Below are 18949 nucleotides of genomic sequence, written 5' to 3'. Positions count from 1 at the left end.
TGCAAAAGCCAACAACAAAAATCGTAGAGAAATGTGTTAATTGAGAAAGGTGCTCAGCTCAGAGTGAGAAGTAGAATTTCCAGCCATAAATCAAATACTGAATGAATCGAGAGAGGGCAAGAGATAACGAGAGAGGGAGAGCGGCGAAAAGAGAAGTGTAAACAAAAGCAGAGGACAGCAGCATCCGCTCTGCTCTGGCAATGCCATCATCAGTGTCGGCAGAGCGGAGAGAGAGAGAGAGAGAAGAACCGAACAGAAAAGAACGAACACCAGACGATGGTAGGTGTGAGCGAGAGACAAGACCGATCTTAGCCCAGTTATCCCAGCTGTGAAAGGGGTACCAAAGGGTGTATCTGACCCCGTGCAGACAACAATGTGACATTTGCAGAAAAGTATCGAATAATCATAGCAACAAATCATTGAACCTTTAAGAATACCATTTGAATATTTATAAAAAATTAATTAATTTCCAGGGTACATGCCACATGTTAATCAGCCCATTCCATTCCTAGGTGGGACTTGATCAATAACTTGTTTCTGGCTTATTGAACAGCATTTATTAGAGAGAAAAAAAAGAGGTGGAAAATGAAAAGGAGATGGGAAGGGGAGGGAGAAGCAACAACTTTGTCGCCGCTGCTTTCACAAGAGTGCCACACAAAACCGTTACAAATTGGCTTGGGAATGTGGCAGAGGTGGAGAACAAAAAAAAAAAAAAAAAAAAAAAAATAACTACGAAGACATCATCAGCCAACGAGCAGGATGGCAACAGGCAGAAGCCGCTTGCAAAATAACAGATCTTCGGGGAACTCGTTTTGTGATCGAACCGATTGGAGTTCTAACTGGAAGGCAATGACCAGGGGGGAATGGGCATGGGCATGGAAGGGAACGGAACGAATATGATGCTAAGTGTGATCGCTGATCGGATTTGCAAGTGCAGTTCCAACTGGGAATCAATGGATCGATATACGGTAATTTCCCTCTCATGCACGCATCGCTGGATGGACGACTGGAAGTGCAGAGGTTCCAACTGGAAGCGGCTTCATGCTAATGGGATGAATACCACTGGAAACGGGGCATGGGGCTGGCTGGTGTGTCGGTTCCCCAAACACCCCACCCATTGCCATCAGTCGCTTGGATAAAGACGGAAGTGAGCGACTTGCGAGACACAAAGAAAAGAAGCCAGTAACACAATACCTTTTGCATGTGTGTGTGTGTGTGTGTGTGAGAGGAAAACCTTTGACTGCAAAAACGGTGGTTGGAGTGCTATAAGTAATTTTCACACGCTTTGGAGGGCTGTGCGAGAGGGACATAAACACACCAACACCAACACACACACACACACACAAACTTTTTTGTGATTTATGAGCAGCTGCAGTCGAAAATTATTACGTTGTCTCGCTCTGTAGTCCAGCGGCTTTAACTGATATTTCAATGCAACGATGAATATGGGTCCGTGTCTGTGTGTGTGTGTTTGTGTGCGCAAAAGAAACAACCGCAAGAAAGAGCAATCTTTTATTGTTGCTCCCTTAAACAATTGTTAAGCGGTTTTTGAAGCAACAAATGGCTGACGCCCGCCAATGCTGCCGCTCTCTGCAGGCCGGTTAATGACTCACACTCTGAAGTCTCGCTCGCACTTACATACTCTCCAGTTGAAGTCTTACACACACACACACACACACACTCGCCTCTCCAGTCAAAGTCTCACTCACACTCAAACCAGTGGCCTATACCGGTATTTCAGCATTACGCTACACACACACTCGGACAAACTCATTCTCCTTCTCGCTTCTACCAATTCCCTTTTTTATGGCTGCATGATCGTTTACATAGCAAATTAATTGTTATAAATTGGCAAAAAGAACAACTAATTAACGCACCTCCGTACCCCTGCCGCCAACACACTCACCTGACAATAAACAAAAGAAAGAGAGAGCTGTACGTAAATAATAACCAACTCACTTCACACACACAAACACACACACCACACACACAAACACACACGACGTATGCACACGAGAAGGCCAAAGAGTCGACGGTTCTTTTGTTGCTATTGCTGCTGCGGCTCTATATATGAATCGTCACAATATATATTTCGAGATATATAGTAATTTGATTGTTGTTGGCGGCACACAGAAAAAAAAATTTACTTCGTTGTCGTCGCTGAGCAACACGAAACACGAATAAAAAATATACAAAAAACTACAGCGGCGCTGCTTATGCCGGGTGGTCATTGTGTGTGTTCGTGTGTGCATGAGTGAGAGTGGCTCTGTGTGCGTGTGGCGGCGGCGGTGGCGGCTTGCTTGTTGCGCTTTTTTTCTACAATGCGTCGGAATTTTTCAACTTACAATTTTTTCGTTGGGGAAACACTTGGTGCACGTAAACGGATGCTGCACATTAAGTTTTTCGGCTTCTTGATTTTTCCCAGTTGGGCGCACAAATCAAATGAAATCAAAAAACGCAAAAAAAAGGAGCGAAACGAACGAAACAAAAACTGTTGGCGCACGGGGAATAGGGAAGGGCGCGTGACCGCGTTCAACGTTGTTCAACAATCGATTGATCGATAGGCACTATGATATGTGCAACTGCCAGCGCTGCCAGATGCAGCCAAAGAGATACCTTGCCAATTTGAATTTGACCCACAATCCAGAAAAGTGAGAATCCTAATTTTAGATTTGGATGAAAAACAAAAGAAAAACAATTTATTTCGATGGGAGGTGAATGATTTTCGATTAAGAAACAAACAAAACCGTGCACAGCATTCAATGCCGGGCCCCGGCCATTTCTTTTTTGTACATTTTGTCGACAGACAGTCACGGCTATAAATAATAATGAATCAGATCCTAATTGTTGTCCAGGGCAGCGGCAGCGGCGGCCGCGGCCCGTTCGAGCTCCTGCATCTGCTCCCGCTCACGCACCAGCCGCTCCCTGCTGTCCTGCGGATTGAGCAGCACCTTCACCAGATGCTCCACGGTCGGCCGCTCCGCGGTGCAGTAGACCTTCTGGCCCTGCGACTCCAGGGCACGCCGTGTGCTCGGCCCGATGGCCACCAGCTTCCAGGGCTCCAGCGAGATGTTGTGCGCCCGGAAGTACTCCATGGCACAGGCAACGCCCGAGGGCGAGAAGAAGGCCAGAAACTCGACGCTGTCGCCGGCCTCCTTCAGTGCCCGCTCCACGCACTCGCCCAGCTGGGGGCTGCACTTCGTTTCATAGACCTCGCAGGCGTCCACACAGAAGCCGTTCTCCGCCAGCTTCGAGAGGAGGGTGTCGGTGGCCAGATTGCCGCACGGCAGCAGCAGCGGCAGGTCGCGCGACCCATCGAACGTGTCCACAATGTACTCGCCCAGGTTGCGGGCATTCCCCGTCTGCTTGCCGTGCGTGAAGAGCTGCTGCAGCGTGCTGAGGGCCAGGTTGTGGGTCACCTCACCGACGGCATAGTTATGCAACAGCTTCCAACCACCTGGCAGTTCGCCCAGCTGCAGCGCCTCATTGACGGCCTCCACGCACCGCGGACTGGTGAATATGATGCCCGCGTATTTGTCCGGCGTCTGCAGCTTGCCGCCCAGCTCCTGCAGGTTCTTGAAGCCGAAGCACAGCGTCGGCACGAACACCGGATTGAAGTTGTGCCCCAGCAGCGTCTCCGCGTACACATCGGTGCTATCCGATTCCGATTTGAAAATAATCACCGTCCGCTGGCGGCTCGTCATGATGCCTGTTTGTGTTTGTATTACTGTTTCTGTTTCTGTTTGGGGCCGTCGATGTGGGATTCGTCGTTCGATCAGATTTATTGGACGCTCGCTCGGCGCCCAGCCTCGTCGAAATAAATTGTCGCTGCCGAGTGGTGTTACTGCCCCGCCGCTCCCGCCTACTCTGTGGCGGTTTTTTTTTTTTCGGCTATTGGCTGTCTGCTGGCGGCAGTGACCGAAAATATTTGCATTTACTTTTAGCCTGCCCGCCGCCTGCTGCTAAAATTGCACTTGCACTTTTGGTCACCTCTCCTTCTCCTCTTACTGTTGCTTGCACAAATTCTTATCATTGTGGCGGGGATGCCAGCCTAGCTGGTTTTGATGGCTGCGTGGTGGCGCTGCCAGACTGGTACCTATCAACTATCGATATGTTTATTTCTGTAAATTATATGCAAATTTAATTAACAATTTTACGTTTGGTTGAGTTAATTAATTAATATTTATGGTACATCTCAAATTCACGAGAATCTGCATGACTTGCTTACTTAAGTGGTATTAATTTATCGTGCAAAGACTATCGTTTATATCGATATAATATGCAAGTTCTAGGATCGACGTTAGTCCTTCTCCTGTCAAGTATTTTTCTGCAAACTTTTGACGACGTCGTAACTCAACTAAAATGTAAGTGCAAATTGCATTATTAAATGCAAATATATTGTAAAATAAAAAAGTTTGGCCTATGCAAAAGTCTGCAAATTGGAGACCTTAACGTATATGCACGTACACAAGTGAATATTTCCTTGTCGCTCTCCTTGTATATACGTATTAGAAGTTTTTCGAATTTTGTGTTAATTGTTATTGCACTTTGCGTGTTTTCAGAAAATTAATAATACAAGATGTCGCTGAACGTAAAACTACAATCATCCGATGGAATTATCTTTGACACACCGATCAAAATCGCTATAAAACTTAAAATAATTCGCGACATGCTGAATTTCTGCTCAGACGATAAAAGCGATGAAATTATTGCCATCGACAATGTTCGTTCAAACATACTGGATATGGTGCTGACCTGGATCGAACACCATTTAAACGACGATATGGAGACTTTAGTCAAGCATACAAATTTTACCATCCCAGAGTGGGATAAGACATTTCTAGAAATACCGAAAACAGATCTGGCCGATTTGATTATTGCGTGCAATTTTCTGAACATCCAGCCCCTGTACTTGATTGCTTGCAAGACACTGGCCAAGATGATAGATGAAAAATCTGTCCAAGAGGTTCGTGAAATAATCAACATTCCCGAGGAGGGACCGAACTGATACGTGGAGCAGCGTTGGGGGGACAAGGTGGAGATGCACAGCATCATTTATAAGCACACTGCGACACCATATACTAAACGTTTTACAAAAAGGATTATTAATAAAAATTAAATTTTGGGAGATTCATAATTCATTTATTTTGCGCTGGGAGCTTGCCGGCTTCGGCCTGAAATGAGGAGGCCTTTGCATTAATGTCTGTACACATTCTCAAGCGGCCATACAGTATATAGAACTTATGTATGCCTGTACATATCTAATTTATATTAATCCCAACCAGTCTATGTACTATATAGTTGGTGGATTGGCATTAACAACAGATATATCGGTTGACGTTATCGATACCCATCTCCAAGAATATGCAAGGTGTCGGACGTAGAGAGGGTACAAACAAAAATCGAAGGAGCTAAAAATAACGACTTAATTCGCTGAATAATAAATGAACGCTCGAAATTCATTGAATTGAACGATTTGTTTTATTTGTTTTTGTTGTTTATATATTGTACTGGAACAAAGTTTGCTTATCTGGGGTTGCCACCCAGCCAGTTTCTACCCTGACACTCGCAATGGCTACCCACAAGTAGGCAGGCCCAGTGACATGTCAAAGTAGCTCGAGGATATAGCATTGACTTTTAATGATTTTTCGTTCTACCACAAAACCAAACGAACAAATTAGACTTCGTAAAATTAAAAACTTGAATTTAACGAAACTAAACGCACAATAAACCGAGAATGTGGCCAATGACTGGAGCTTTGTGGCTGCTGCTGATTGCCGCATTTGCCGCCAATAAAGCCGCCGCTGATGGAAAGGTAAGAGTTAGGGTCCTGCGCCACACTCAGCTAATGCCCTGCCCATATGTAGCAACCAGACCTGAACACGCCGGAGGAGATGAGGCGTCGCTTGGGCCTGCTGGTCGATCGCATGGACGAGGACAGCAATGGACTGGTGTCGCTGACAGAGCTGAAGGAGTGGCTCAGCCAGACATCCCGACGCTACATCGAGAACGATGTGTCGCGCCTGTGGAAGCGTCTGAGTCCGGAGAAAAATGCCACCATCACCTGGGACGTCTACCAAGATTCCATTTACGGCTTTGGCACTGGAAATGGTGAGTGTGGCAGAGCAGTGGCGTGGCGCGTGTGTGCGTGGAGTCTCACATGCATATTTTGCTTTAGATTTGACTAACTACAAGAGCCTCATAAATCGCGATCGTCGCCGTTGGAAGGTGGCCGATAAGAATCGCGACGATTGCCTTAACCGCGAGGAATTTTCGGCTTTTCTGCACTCCGAGGACCATCCCGCCATGCGCGATGTTGTGCTCAAGGAGATGTTCGATGACCTGGACGTGGACCGCGATGGCAAAATCTCGTTGGTGGAGTACGTCTTTGACATGTACCAGCCGGCAACGCCCGATGAGCAGCCACCCGAGTGGGTGGGCAACGAGCGCGATGTGTTCGTCAAGTTTCTCGATCTCAATGGCGATGGGCATTTGAATGAGGACGAGGTGCGTCAGTGGATTGCGCCCCATGGCCTGGGCCAGTCGGATAGCGAGGCGCAGCATCTGCTGACGGTGGCCGATGCCGATGGCGACATGCAGCTGACCAAATCGGAAGTGCTGGCGAATTATGATACATTTTATGGCTCACCGGCCACCGAGTATGGCGATGCTTTGATCGTACGCCATGACCATGATGAGTTGTAGGCCAACCACAGACCATCCACACCACCCAACCACCCACAGCAACACCCCACCACTCACAGCAACACCCCACACCCCAACACCCCAGCACCCCACACCACCCACAGCAACACCCCACCACCCCACACCACCCACAGCCACCCCACACCCCACACCACCCACAGCAACACCAAAGAAAAGAACAGGGATAATTTTTTGTGTTAATTATAAAATTTACTATATGTTTGTATATCCCAGAGATATATAACCAATTAAATATGTATTTCGAGTGCTTCCCGTCTTTTAGTTTTATTTTAAGGTAAAAAATGAACACAAGGCCTAGGCTAACCTATGGGGCGGCGGGTGGCGCTCATCCTTAAAGCTAAAATGCAACCATAAATATGTATAGTTATATCCGGGGGGGGCATAAAAAAAATCATCACTGTGTATAAACAAAAGGCGTCTAATATTAAATTATATAAATATAAATATAAGCGTACGTGCGTCGTGTATGCTGCTGGCAGTGAAGGGAAACAACACGTAAAAAAAAATAGCCAAAAAATAGGAAGAAAAACAAAATCAGTGTAGCTGCGTGCGGGCATTGCCCTCGACCCAATTTCCGCAGCAAATCTCCCGGCTGCAGTGTGATGCCCTCGCGCGCTGTACGCTGGCCCGGATAATCCCAGGCGGAGCTGCCTGCCGCATATGACAGTCCGGGCGAGGGTGCGCCCGACGGGGCGTAATAGGCAGCCGCAGCCGCTGGCGCAGGCAGTGTGGGATTCCATTGCGATTCCGGACGGTGCTGCGACTCAAAGCCCGACGACTGCGAGGAGGTGCGCGAGAGTTGCTGCTCCTTTTGGTGGCTCTGCTTGCTGGCGGCACACTGCTCGTAGACATTCGGATTGATGCTGTGCGTGACCACCCAGGCGCCCACATCGCGCTCAATCTGCGGCACAGCCGGCAGCCGCGAGGGCATCAGCAGATTCTGCGTGGAGCGGCCGCCGTTCAGCTGCTGCACTTGCTGGCCGTTCAGATTGGTGTGCCTGTACCAGTGTGCGGCAGGCGATTGCAGCGACTCATTGTGGCCCATTGTGGCAGTAGCAGGCGCAGGGGCAGGGCCCGGCCGCCAGTTGGCAGTCGAGTAGACAGTCGATGGGCCACGCCGGCTGGACAAATGCAGCGATTCCATGGAAAGGCCGGTGGGCGATTTTCTATTGTGATTGGCCAAGCCACGCGGACGTAGCGTGCTGATGCCGCTCGAGGGCGAAACATGCGACAGATTCCGGACGCTGCCATTGGGCAGAAAGTTGCGCGAGTGCCGCAGGCTGGTGATGCCGCTCGAGGGCGAGCCACCGCTCTGGCTGGACATATTCGGGCCGCTGCAGGTGCTCAGCTGTTCGGTGATCATGCCCAGGGTGTCCTCATCGGCGATGCACTCGTCCGCGCACAGTCGATGGAAGCTCTCGCTGGCCGACTCGTTCTGGTGCATCTGGCTCAGCAGATTGGCGCGATTTGTGGCCAGCAGCACGAGGGTCAGCCCACTGCCCAGCAGCTAAGAACAGAACAAAAGAGTGAAAGATTAGAATCCATTTCCCTATGTCGTTTGTTTACTCACAATAAAGGTAATGCCATCGATGTAGGCTTGCAGCAGGGCTATGCCCATGGCATAGTTACTCCACAGCAGCAGGATGAGCGTAAAGCGCGTCAGCCGCAGGCCATTGCACAGCTTGTGGCACAAGCTAAGCGCTAGCATCGCATACGGATAGATGCCGGTGAAGCAGGAGCTGAATGTCGCCTGCTGCACCTGCTGCTGGCTGAGCCCGCACGAGTAGAGCAGCAGCTTGCCAAAGGTGCGAGCGTAGAGCAGCAGTTTGGCGGGCGCAACAGCTGCCCGCTGTTCCAGCATGCCGCCGACAGCGTCAGCCGTCACACACAGCAGCGCCACCACGTGCGAGTACAGGTAGAAAAGTGCAGAGCCCAGATGTTCGCCCAGTATCGTGTGAAACTGTTCGCGTGTGGCTGGCGGCATACTGCAGAGCAGGCACAAAATATTGCCCACCGTCAGCAGGGCCATCCACAGCTGATAGCGATGCAGTTTCTGCTGGCGCTGGGCACTGGCCAGCCGATTGAAATGCGGCTGCTTGAGCAGGGCGGCGCCCTTGATCAGGAAATTCAGGATCTTTGGATTTAGCACCATTTTCTTCTTCTCGCGCAGCACCTTGTTCACATGTCGCTCACAGCTGCTGCACAAACGGAACTGATGCTCCAGCTGCTCCCTGTGTGTGGCATAGAAATTGATATGTTATGGTTTGTTTTGTTGCTGCCCCCCCAATTCTGCACTGCACTCACTGGTAGACCTTGAGCTCCCGATCGTAACGCGACTCATGCTTGGGCTCGAACTGTGCGAGTTTCTCAACCTTCAGACGCTGCGACTCGTTGCACTGATCGCACAGGCCATTGTTGGGCGTCTGCTGCATGGCGGCGGAGCTGGCAGCCATGGTATCCGGATAGTACGAATTCGCACAGATGCTTGTGGCCGCGGCCGTGGCCTCGCCACGCGACGAGTTGTGCTTCTGCGACGAGCTGGAACTGGAACTGGCACTGGTGTCGCGCTGCAACAACATATCCCGATTGTAGTCGCCATCCTTCGTGAAGCCATTGTACTGTACGCAATGCGGACAGGTCCAACTATTGCGCTCCACATAACGCACCCGTGAATTTTTATTGCAAAACCAGCAATTTACTGTGGCATCGTAGCGGGAGCTGGCAGAAGGCACCACACAAATTAATTATCATAAATAATTGCACTATGCACCCCACCCCACCACACTCACCGTATATTTTCGTATAGCCTTCTCAGAATAACGCAGAATACTAATGAAATTGCTAGAGCGGGAGGCACTAGCTTGAGCATCTTTTTGATGTACAGTTTCACACCGGTGACTTGTCTGCACTTGTTTTTCACTAGTAATTTGCTAAAAGAACTATATTTTAGCTAAATTTGAAGGACGCCGGATTAGGAACAAATTTTTTCGCGCGCGGCGCACCATAACCTCACTTTTTTTTCAATGCGGTAATCGATAGACACCAGAGTCAGAGCATGGTGGCCCGCATTAAAGGTGTGGGGCATTCTGACTATCGAGTGACGTCACATTTTCTGTATTGCAAGTGATGCACAAACCCAAACACAAAAATTTATTCTTGCATAATAAATATTTGTAAAACAGAAAAAAACATAAGTAAAGCATAAATTCCAAACAAAAAACTTCCATTGCAATAAAACAGTCGATAGTATGCACTTATCGATATAGCACGCATATCGGTTGCAGGCCATCACTATGTGTTTTCTTTTGAATCGGCGCATTGCACGTGTTTCAAGTTGAAATTGCAATTTTGTTCGCGTTTTAGCCAAAGTAAAGCCTAAACACCTCACCTCACCATGCAGCACGACGATGTGAGTACAGATTGGGTATGCTTAGGGCAGATCATAATTATATTGCTTATATTACAGGTTGTTTGGAGCATTATCAACAAGTCCTTCTGCTCGCACAAAGTCAAGTAAGTGGAACAAGCACATCTCGATGGGAAATCAATTAAGCTTAGGGATTTCTCTCCACACCCCACAGAACCGACACACGCACCTTCTGTCGCCATGAGTACAATCTGACGGGTCTGTGCACGCGTCGCACCTGTCCGCTGGCCAACTCGCAGTATGCCACCGTACGCGAGGAGAATGGCATCATTTATCTGTTCATGAAGACGGCGGAGCGGGCACATATGCCCGCCAAGCTGTGGGAGCGCATCAAGCTGTCGCGCAACTTCAACAAGGCCATCGAACAGATCAACGAGAACCTCGTCTTCTGGCCCAAATACATCATATCCAAGAACAAGCAGCGCTTCCTCAAGATCACCCAGTACCTGATGCGTATGCGACAGCTTAAGTTGCGCCGCCAGAAGCTCATCGTGCCGCTCTCCACCAAGATCGAGCGCCGTGAGACGCGTCGCGAGGAGAAGGCCCTGGTGGCGGCCAAGATCGACAATCATATCGAGAAGGCGCTGCTCGATCGTCTCAAGCATGGCACCTACCGCGACATTTACAATTTCTCACAGACGGCCTTCAACAAGGCCCTCGAGGCGGAGCGCATTGAGGACGAAGAAGACGAGGAAGAGGAAGAGCTGGAGGTGGAGCGTGAAATGGAGGTGGACCAGGAGGCTGCCGAACTGCATAGGGATCTGCTTAGCGAGGAGTTTGTTGAGGCCGAAACAGATGATGATGACGATGACGACGACGACTCTCAGAGTGAATCGGGTCAGCGTGAGGAAGTCGAAATGGACAGCGACTTTGGCCACTCCGATGACGACGATGATGATGATGCAGATGCAGATGCTGATGATATTGAGGTAGGTTATAGGCGTTTGTTTTCGGCAATTTGGCTTCCATTTGGTTTTATTTGTGTCTTTATTTCCACACACAAAAAAAAAAACAATCAAAAATTACCATAATTTGAGAATGAGAAATGAGAAACGAGTTCCGGCCGCGACAAGTGCTCTGTGCAACGACACTGTGTTCTGTCGAGACTGCAGTCGGGGGTCGGGTGCCGTAGAATGCTTCTGTTTAGAATGTTTTTTCCATTCGTTGACGAATGGCGCGAGTGCGCGTAGCTCTGTACGTAGCGTAGCCCAACAAATTGCCGGAAACAAATACCCCCCGCCCAAGCCAAGCGAATCTCTTGCTAATATTTTCAATCGCAGGATATCAAAGTGCCAGCCAAGAAATCAACGAAAACAAAGACCAAGAAATCTACGGCTGCTGCTGCTGCTGCTACTGCTGCTCCATCATCGACGAAACGGCGTCGCGCCAAACCCAAATTGGAGCTGGAGTACGAGTATGAGGTTGAGACTGGGGCGGAGAGGGAGAAAGTGCGCTATTAGCCAGGTACTGGACGAGCTCACAGCCCACAGAAACACACACCTAAACCTACACACCAATCCCCCCCCCAACCACCCCATTAGAACTTTACGTTTAATGTTTATAGCTAATTAAAAGAGAAACTGTAATGCCGCTTAAGAATAGTATTTAAATAATTGCAAAACTCAAAAAAATGCAACCAACTTTTGTGTCGTCTCTGAATGAGAGCGAGAGGGTCGCGCATACCGTGCATGTCGCATCTCGCTCTGACCCGAAAATGGCATTGAAATGTGCGTGAAGGCGAGACATGGTGAACGAGAGAGAGAAGAGAGAGAGAGAGAGTGGGAACCAGTTTTTATAAATAATCTAAAAAAACGTATAAAACTATTTTGCTAAAATTTTAGTTTATTGCCATAACCCATACCCTGTTTGCTGGGTTAGATTAGGGGTAGATGCGTCTCCAATAAATGAGGGTTGTCAGAGGGAGATATATCCATGGACAATGTAGGCTTAAAATGGCAGCAAATATTTTACTATAAGTGTGGAATATTTAATTCCAAGAGAAGTTCCAGCTATTGAAATCTGTATAGTTATAGGCCGACCTAAATTAGAGAGAATTTGGCATTTAAGGAGGATCTAAAACTGCTAAAAGTGACACTCTAATGGGACTAAAGCAAAGACTTAAAATATTAGTAAAATACTTTCAAAATTCTGTGGATTATGGCTTTAAAGGAGAGGCTTTAAAAAGTCAATTTTCTATGAAGACAAAAAGCATTGAAAACTATAGAAATTGAATCAATTAATTCCCTATAAAAGAAAGTTGCACTTGAGCTATAAAATAATAATTCAAATGAAATGTTTAATTTTAAGCAATTTTAAAGGCATCTGCGTAGTCGAGACTCTTAACTATTTTATAGCTCGCTGCTGGCTTGTTGTTTTTACATATTAAACAAAATGCTGAAGTGCTGGTTTGTTGGCTAATTAAATATCGCATGCCAAGTTCAATGCAGCTGAACACAGTCATAGCCACGGAGCTCCATACCCATAGCCGGCTCGATCGGAGCCGGTGCCAGAGCCAGACCCAGACTCAGATCCCAAGGTCGCGCATGGTATCGCGCAATGGAATGGCCAAAGGTTCTGTTTGGTCGCAAATCGATCGAGCGTTGTGCCCCTCCTCCATTCCCTCACCGTAAAAGTGCAAAATAAAACCTAAAAGTTGAGAGGTTATAACTTTATGGAGTCATGGGAATTCGTGGGGAAAATTATATGTGAACAGCGAGAGGACGGGCAGGGGAGTTGCGGGGCTTAGAAGTAAAATTATAGATTTCCGCTTCAGATATTCAATGATTATAATTATGGATTGCTTTGGGGCATTGTATTATTTTGAGTATTTTTAAAGTTAAACGTTTTTTGAAGTTGGATTTTCTGAATGGAGGGGTAAGGGTTTTTCCAAAAGAATTGTAATGAATGAAAAGTGTTTAAACAGAGCTAAGATGCTTGAGTTTAGGTATCTAATTTGAATCAAAATTTAGAAGGGTTTTTAAGGTTTTTTTTTCAAAGGATTTCCACTCAAAGAACCCCTTAAGGTAGTAGCAAAAAGTGTTCATAAATAATTTTCATATTCCAAAGAATAAAGACCTCTTACAGATATTAAATAATGATTCTCTTGATGAGTAATAATGCATCACAGGCACATTCTCAATGCCTTCCAATTAAAATTACGAATTATTACTATGATCTATCGAAAATAAAATCAGAAATCTCTAAGATATGATCAATTGAAAAATCTTAAACAAAACTCAAGTAGCCTTTCCTCATGTAAAAAAAAGTTTCCCTCTAACTTTTGTACACTTTCTAAATTTTAATCACAACTTTCAGTATAATTTCTTCACTAAAACCAATAGATCCCTGAGATGCTCTAACAAAATCGAATGAAAACACATAAAGAAATTGCTTTTCCATATGATATAGTCCCTGATAATTATTAAATCCCTATAAAAACCTCTCAAGGCTTATAAAAAACCTTTCCACACTATAAACATTTTTACAATTTATCAAAATCTATACGAAACCTTTCCACATTGTATTTTCCGGTATAATCCATCGAAATCTATGGGGCAACCCTCTCCAAATAGTTTTCAAAATCCTTTGCCATTTATGTGGCACTCTAAATCATTTAGCCATAACATGTCCATAGCTTTGATTAGCCATTAAATGAGTACAACAGATCGTTCAGTTATGTGTATATACATTATATTAGTTGTTGTAAAGTAAGGATTCCATTTCTAAGTTTTACAATTCTCTCTAGTTTACCCCACTTTTGGGATGCGGGAGCACAATTGGTTTTTTTTTTTTTTTTTTTTTTTGAGTGTTTTTTTTTTTGTGTATTGTAAACCTTAGATAGAAGGAAAAAATATATCTCTATAATATATTTTTGTGTGTGTGTGTGTGTGTTATAATCAAAGTGTCCTTTTCTCAGGATCAAAACACGATTCTCGGATGCAGCTGCCGGAATCCAGTGTCCGGAATCGTGTTGTTGCACTTTCATGGAATCATTCCACAGAAATTGCATTTTTGTTTGTTTGTAGTCGAATTGCGTTTAAATAGTTTATCGAATTGCGTTTAAAAATTGTGTCGAATTGCGTTTAAAAATTGTATCGAATTGCGTTTAAAAATTGTGTCGAATTGCGTTTAGTGTTTTTTTTTCGAATTGCGTTTAGTGTTTTTTTTTCGAATTGCGTTTAGTGTTTTTTTTTTTATCGAATTGCGTTTAAATTGTGTACGCATTTTTTTTGTATCTGTACCTCTTCTTATTGTGGGCCACATTTTGGCCGTTTTGTGTATATCTGTATCTCTTTTTTGTTTTTTTTGTTTTTGGGCTATTGTTTCCCGCGTGTGTTGATTTTTTGGTTGGTTTATTACCCCCCGTGTGGCCCTTCAAAACCACCGTACCGTGGATGCGTTTTAGGCATTCGGACTGAATGCCGCCTGACGGAGCAGCACATAGATCTTCTCCTTGATCCACTCCTTGTTGTAGGGGGCATAGGTATTGGTGCTCTTCTGGTACACCATGCAGCTGATGTCCATCAGTGTGTCGATGAAGTCGAACAGCTGGCTAATGTCGTAGGTGATGGTCGGTGTGTTTGGATTGCGGCGCTTCAGATGCTCCTCGTAGATCTTGCACACACCCTCCATGCACTCGTTGACGCTCTCATAATCGCAGTAGGTACGGGTCTCTGGGCGTGCGCCCGGCTGCACCAGCAGTATGGTGTGAGACATCGTTGAAGTCTGTTGGCAAACGGAATAACAAAAAGAGATTTCAATTGGATATAACATCTGGGGCGCGGTACTCTCCCACTTACCTTTTTTTTTTTTCTGTTTGTTGTCTCCCTGTTGTTGAGTTTATTCCGAGACTTTTGCCCACACGCCTACGGCTTGCTGTGCTGTTACGTTGACCCACCAACAAATGAGGCTTCTGCCCGATGCTGCAATACGTTAACCCAAAAATTATTCATTAATAATGGTCAAAATAAAGTTATCACAGCGAGTGCCGCAGCTTGTAATACCCTCCAATTTATATATTAAATGGCACCGGTCCAATATTTTGTTGCCAAATGTCAAAATTTTTCATATAAAAACTATTTTTTTTTGCACGTCAGAATATCTTTTACATGCGGATCAGGAATATGTATATTTTATGGCACTTTCTTTTTCTGGCAGAGGCTACAACCTGCATGCCCTGTACACACGAATACCCTTTAAAAATATCTTTTGGTTCCTCCACATCTCACACACACACACGCACACACGCTCCCATGCACAGAATACATGTGCGCGGAAATGTTTTGCTTTTAGCGGCATTTTTCTCAGGAAAATTTCACATTATTCGCTTTAAAAAAATATCTGCCACACCGAACTGTGCATTTAACTAACAAAATGCTGGGCATTTGTTTAAATGATATGCATTTTTGTTAAGAATTTCGTAAATTGTTTTTGCCGCTTCTCAAGCAAACGCACACACACACACACACGCGAACACATACCACGCACACACAGGCAGAGGGCCTGTACAGCACCCAATATTTTGTTATTTCTTCGCTATATCTCGTTTAATTAACAATTTAATTTAATATTATTTTTTGCTTACCTGACTTTGCTGGGGGCAGAACTAAAAATGATTTATGCCGGCTTTTTCACGTCAATTTTTGCGTTCGGCTCACGCTTGCTTGGTTTTTTAGTTTTTTTTTGTGGCCAGCTTCTTAGGGATGATAAGTATATACTGATATATTATATCGATATCTGATAATATATTTGTAGGTGATATTTTGTTAAAATTAATATGAATATTTTTGTGGGTTCTTATATTTTCTTAATGGAACTACAATTATCGACTAATTGACAATATTTTTCTGATGTCTCCCGTCGGTAGATCAGAAATACCCACAGATTTGGATTATACATACTTATCGATGCACCGGCTATCGGTATTTTTGTGCGATAATTTCAGCGGGGTTGTACTTTTATTTTGAAACTAGCCGACATTTTGAGATTTGGCTGAGACCATTACTATTTACACGATTCCTATTAATCACTAATTGTGATAGTTGTGGTTTTATAGTGCTTAGAGAAGTATTTGTAAACTATAGAGCTGGAAATAATGATATTCGTATTGGCACAAAACATCGTTGGACAGCACCTTTTTTCCTCAGACTGGCAACTTCAAGGTGTCTTCTCGCGCTGCCAGATCACCAAAGCTCCAGCTGTTTTTTTTGTTTTATTATTTTTTTTTTGATCGTACTGGACCAATTGGAAGAGAAGACCGCCGATCAGACCAACGACACGATAAATATTTGCAACAACGAAATTCCGTGATTTACTTTTAGTTTCAGCAAACGCGATCGGCAGTCGGCTTTTTAGTGTCTCTGTTTGTTGTTTGTTGGTGTTGCAACAAGTGAAATGTTTGGCGCAGACGCAGCCGCCACCGTCGCCGTCGCAGTCGCTGAGAGCGTCGTCGTCCAATTGTGCAAGTGAATGTGTTTTGTGTGTGTTTTTTTTTTGTTTTTTGTTAACTGTTAATTGAAAAGAGAGTCGCCCGCCGTGATCTACTCTCCATGTACGCGTGTCGAAACAACGTCAAGCCGAGAGCCAGTGTGTGTGTGTGTGTGCGTGTGTGTGTGTGTTGTGCGTATCCCGATGTTCTCTGCAGCCAATGGGAAAATCAAGGTGTGCAACATATTTACAAAAAATTGCGTTGGCCACAATCTTAAAGAAACAGTGCTCAGAATTGGTATAGTTATAGGCTTAGGTATTGTCGATCTGGATGCTAGCAATCATATTGATTGGATAAATATTATAGCTGGAATGGAATGGATTACTCATGGGACATTATGTACATAGTACCGTTCCCATCAAAGAGAATATACTACCTATGATATCTATTATTTGATAGAATAAATATTGAAGCCAAAAGAACTGTTCGAAGATTTGGTTTGGAGACCCCTAGAAGTTTATCCTACACTTGCGCGTGAATACCCTCCCAATATGTAGATTTGTTTTCCTATTTTATTTGGTGTTCTGTGTGTCATATGTGGTAGTAAATCCCTGCCCCCCCCTCCTGTCTTTTAGCTGCCTTCGGAGGACACGGCTCTGGTGACTTCTCCACTGCGCTGCCTCTTCAATGGACCCTTTCGCGATCTGCACTTCAGTGTGAGCGGCGACCATCGCCTGATACCCGTCCACGATGTCGTCTTTCTCGATGACTTTGAGCACAACGTCAAGCCGTTGATCTACAGGCCCGTGACGTCAGAGAGCGTTCTGCTAGCCAGCGAGTCGGAGTCGCAGAAGCCGCCCCACAACATTTATGCTGCTGCTGCTGCTGCTGCCAACAGGTGAGTCAAAGTGCTGTGTGCAGTTTAACCTTGAACTTGTTTCGATCACTAAAAAAAACAAAACCCGTTAGAACCACCATACCCGTAGCCGGAGGAGGGCCTTGGCTTTCAGATTTCTGATTTCTGATTTCAGGTTTCAGAGATTCTCTCGCGTTGTGATTCATTTGTTTCGATGTTGGGCTACCATAAATGGATTGCACGCGTTGACGAGCAACGGGGGCTGGGGGAAACAAACAAGCGTTGCTTTATTTACGGACAAACTTGGACTACAAATTGTTGAATTATGCGAATTCTGTGGCTCTATAATATTTCATAACAGATTACGCAGCGAGTTGAAAATCAGATTTTTTTTCTCTAAGTTTAATTGATTTTTTTTTTTTAAATTAATACGGCACGCTGCATTTTCCGTTAGTTAACTGCTTGTCAGAGCAAGTAACTGCATCTCTGCAGTTGAACTGCTTTGAACTGCTTGCTTGCTGCATCACGTGTAAAACGCTTCAGCCCCGCTTTGTATGTTTATTTCATATGTTAATTTCCATTACTTGTTGGTGCCCACTGTGCGTCGCTTCACCTGGTTGCTGGCCAGGTTATAATTTGTCTTGTTTTACGCTCGTTTTCCAGAGATGTTTGCTTTTCGTGACTCTGATAAATGGGGTGGGTGGGGGTAGTAAGGAACACTCTCCAACGGAGCCAAGATAAGAATATAGGCGCCCCAGCCAATGTGATGAAACATTATTATTATTATCATAAAAGAAAAGTAAAGAAAAATGCACAGCGATTGCCGTGCTACCGTCCTGCCGTTTGGTCATGGAACGCACTGTCACCTGCTGGAATTTTGTGGCAAGTGCTTATCAAACATGGCTTGATTATGCGCGGTTTATTTATTCTAATTGTTTCAATTTACGTGTGTGGGTAGCTACTGCTTTATGTTTTGCACCTGAGAAAATGCTTTTGGCTTATGTTTATTGCACACAGCTACCTGTTTTTGTTGTTGTTGTTGTTATCGCTCTATCTTTGCGGTTATTTATAGAGTTTTAGCTGCCAAGTGTCGCCATGCAGGATGTTGATCTTCGGATATGATTCGTTGCCTACTTTATTCATCTTTATTGTGATACCTTGGCTCATATGCTATCGAAACCCTTCCATTTGTAATATTGCAGAGCATTTAACATATATAATTTTTATGCAAATTTCTCGTGTTTTTCTCTCGCTTCTTCCGCATTTGTTTTGAGCTTTTTCTGTTTGATTTTTTGTTTTTTGTGTATATTTGTGTTGAAGGTTGGACAACTTTTTTTTGTGTTTTGTGTGTTTTTTTTTTACTTTTTATTTGTTTGCTTGAGCGGAGCTTTGATTATTAAATTCGTTTCGTTACGCTTCGTTTGGCTTCTTGTCTTCTGTCTGCACGTGGCAGCGGTGTCTCGCTTTATTGCCTCACTGTCCTCGTTGCCGGCAGAAAAATATATGTGTGTCG

General features: G+C 45.1%; 7 protein-coding genes across 8 annotated transcripts; 4 read left to right on the top strand and 3 right to left on the bottom strand.

The window, feature by feature from the left end:
- Positions 1–2671: 2671 nt before the first annotated feature.
- LOC111067094 (uroporphyrinogen-III synthase) lies at positions 2672–4025 on the bottom strand. The gene has a single exon (XM_022356131.2). The coding sequence runs from the start codon at positions 3702–3704 to the stop codon at positions 2841–2843; it is 864 nt and encodes a 287-aa protein (XP_022211823.1). The 5' UTR covers positions 3705–4025; the 3' UTR covers positions 2672–2840.
- A 244-nt stretch (positions 4026–4269) lies between these two features.
- Positions 4270–5130, top strand: LOC111067060 (S-phase kinase-associated protein 1-like). The gene is made up of 2 exons (XM_041595553.1): positions 4270–4364; positions 4563–5130. Exon 2 carries the CDS (start codon positions 4580–4582, stop codon positions 5006–5008), a length of 429 nt encoding a protein of 142 aa, XP_041451487.1. The 5' UTR covers positions 4270–4364; positions 4563–4579; the 3' UTR covers positions 5009–5130.
- A 450-nt stretch (positions 5131–5580) lies between these two features.
- LOC111067063 (calumenin-B-like) lies at positions 5581–6780 on the top strand. Its single transcript, XM_022356090.2, has 3 exons — positions 5581–5815; positions 5868–6111; positions 6179–6780. The coding sequence occupies exons 1-3, from the start codon at positions 5738–5740 to the stop codon at positions 6703–6705; spliced, it is 849 nt and encodes a 282-aa protein (XP_022211782.2). The 5' UTR covers positions 5581–5737; the 3' UTR covers positions 6706–6780.
- A 330-nt stretch (positions 6781–7110) lies between these two features.
- Positions 7111–9752, bottom strand: LOC111067062. Its single transcript, XM_022356089.2, has 4 exons — positions 9516–9752; positions 9031–9444; positions 8297–8957; positions 7111–8233 (listed from the first exon to the last, which is right to left on the bottom strand). Exons 1-4 carry the CDS (start codon positions 9593–9595, stop codon positions 7151–7153), a joined length of 2238 nt encoding a protein of 745 aa, XP_022211781.2. The 5' UTR covers positions 9596–9752; the 3' UTR covers positions 7111–7150.
- Positions 9753–10025: 273 nt separating this feature from the next.
- On the top strand, positions 10026–11877 carry LOC111067058 (protein MAK16 homolog A). The gene is made up of 4 exons (XM_022356083.2): positions 10026–10135; positions 10193–10239; positions 10308–11082; positions 11434–11877. Exons 1-4 carry the CDS (start codon positions 10121–10123, stop codon positions 11611–11613), a joined length of 1017 nt encoding a protein of 338 aa, XP_022211775.2. The 5' UTR covers positions 10026–10120; the 3' UTR covers positions 11614–11877.
- Positions 11878–13835: 1958 nt separating this feature from the next.
- LOC111067059 (protein enhancer of rudimentary) lies at positions 13836–15857 on the bottom strand. 2 transcript variants are annotated; one of them, XM_022356084.2, is made up of 3 exons: positions 15738–15857; positions 14953–15075; positions 13836–14878 (listed from the first exon to the last, which is right to left on the bottom strand). In XM_022356084.2, the coding sequence occupies exon 3, from the start codon at positions 14867–14869 to the stop codon at positions 14555–14557; it is 315 nt and encodes a 104-aa protein (XP_022211776.1). In that variant the 5' UTR covers positions 14870–14878; positions 14953–15075; positions 15738–15857; the 3' UTR covers positions 13836–14554. The 2 variants fall into 2 exon arrangements, with proteins under 2 accessions (XP_022211776.1, XP_022211777.1); XM_022356085.2 differs by having other exon boundaries at positions 13836–14880; positions 14956–15075.
- An 830-nt stretch (positions 15858–16687) lies between these two features.
- Positions 16688–17598, top strand: LOC111067011. The gene is made up of 3 exons (XM_022356023.2): positions 16688–16813; positions 17216–17478; positions 17550–17598. The coding sequence occupies exons 1-3, from the start codon at positions 16784–16786 to the stop codon at positions 17596–17598; spliced, it is 342 nt and encodes a 113-aa protein (XP_022211715.2). The 5' UTR covers positions 16688–16783.
- Positions 17599–18949: the final 1351 nt, after the last annotated feature.

Source organism: Drosophila obscura, unplaced genomic scaffold, assembly GCF_018151105.1.
Source record: "Drosophila obscura isolate BZ-5 IFL unplaced genomic scaffold, ASM1815110v1 contig_73, whole genome shotgun sequence".
Taxonomy (NCBI): domain Eukaryota; kingdom Metazoa; phylum Arthropoda; class Insecta; order Diptera; family Drosophilidae; genus Drosophila; species Drosophila obscura.
The sequence above is the reverse complement of the archived record's forward strand: the minus strand, read 5'-3'. Positions and strand labels throughout refer to the sequence as shown.

Coding starts and splice junctions, on each gene's coding strand:
- LOC111067094 (XM_022356131.2), bottom strand. CDS start 3,704: ATGACGAGCCGCCAGCGGACGGTGATTATTTTCAAATCGGAATCGGAT.
- LOC111067060 (XM_041595553.1), top strand. CDS start 4,580: ATGTCGCTGAACGTAAAACTACAATCATCCGATGGAATTATCTTTGAC.
- LOC111067063 (XM_022356090.2), top strand. CDS start 5,738: ATGTGGCCAATGACTGGAGCTTTGTGGCTGCTGCTGATTGCCGCATTT. Junction 5,816..5,867: donor AAGCCGCCGCTGATGGAAAG/GTAAGAGTTAGG, acceptor GCCCATATGTAG/CAACCAGACCTGAACACGCC. Junction 6,112..6,178: donor CGGCTTTGGCACTGGAAATG/GTGAGTGTGGCA, acceptor ATTTTGCTTTAG/ATTTGACTAACTACAAGAGC.
- LOC111067062 (XM_022356089.2), bottom strand. CDS start 9,595: ATGCTCAAGCTAGTGCCTCCCGCTCTAGCAATTTCATTAGTATTCTGC. Junction 9,445..9,515: donor AGGCTATACGAAAATATACG/GTGAGTGTGGTG, acceptor GCCTTCTGCCAG/CTCCCGCTACGATGCCACAG. Junction 8,958..9,030: donor CGGGAGCTCAAGGTCTACCA/GTGAGTGCAGTG, acceptor TGCCACACACAG/GGAGCAGCTGGAGCATCAGT.
- LOC111067058 (XM_022356083.2), top strand. Junction 10,240..10,307: donor TTCTGCTCGCACAAAGTCAA/GTAAGTGGAACA, acceptor CACACCCCACAG/AACCGACACACGCACCTTCT. Junction 11,083..11,433: donor CAGATGCTGATGATATTGAG/GTAGGTTATAGG, acceptor TTTCAATCGCAG/GATATCAAAGTGCCAGCCAA.
- LOC111067059 (XM_022356084.2), bottom strand. CDS start 14,869: ATGTCTCACACCATACTGCTGGTGCAGCCGGGCGCACGCCCAGAGACC.
- LOC111067011 (XM_022356023.2), top strand. CDS start 16,784: ATGTTCTCTGCAGCCAATGGGAAAATCAAG. Junction 16,814..17,215: donor CAGCCAATGGGAAAATCAAG/GTGTGCAACATA, acceptor CCTGTCTTTTAG/CTGCCTTCGGAGGACACGGC. Junction 17,479..17,549: donor GCTGCTGCTGCTGCCAACAG/GTGAGTCAAAGT, acceptor AAAACCCGTTAG/AACCACCATACCCGTAGCCG.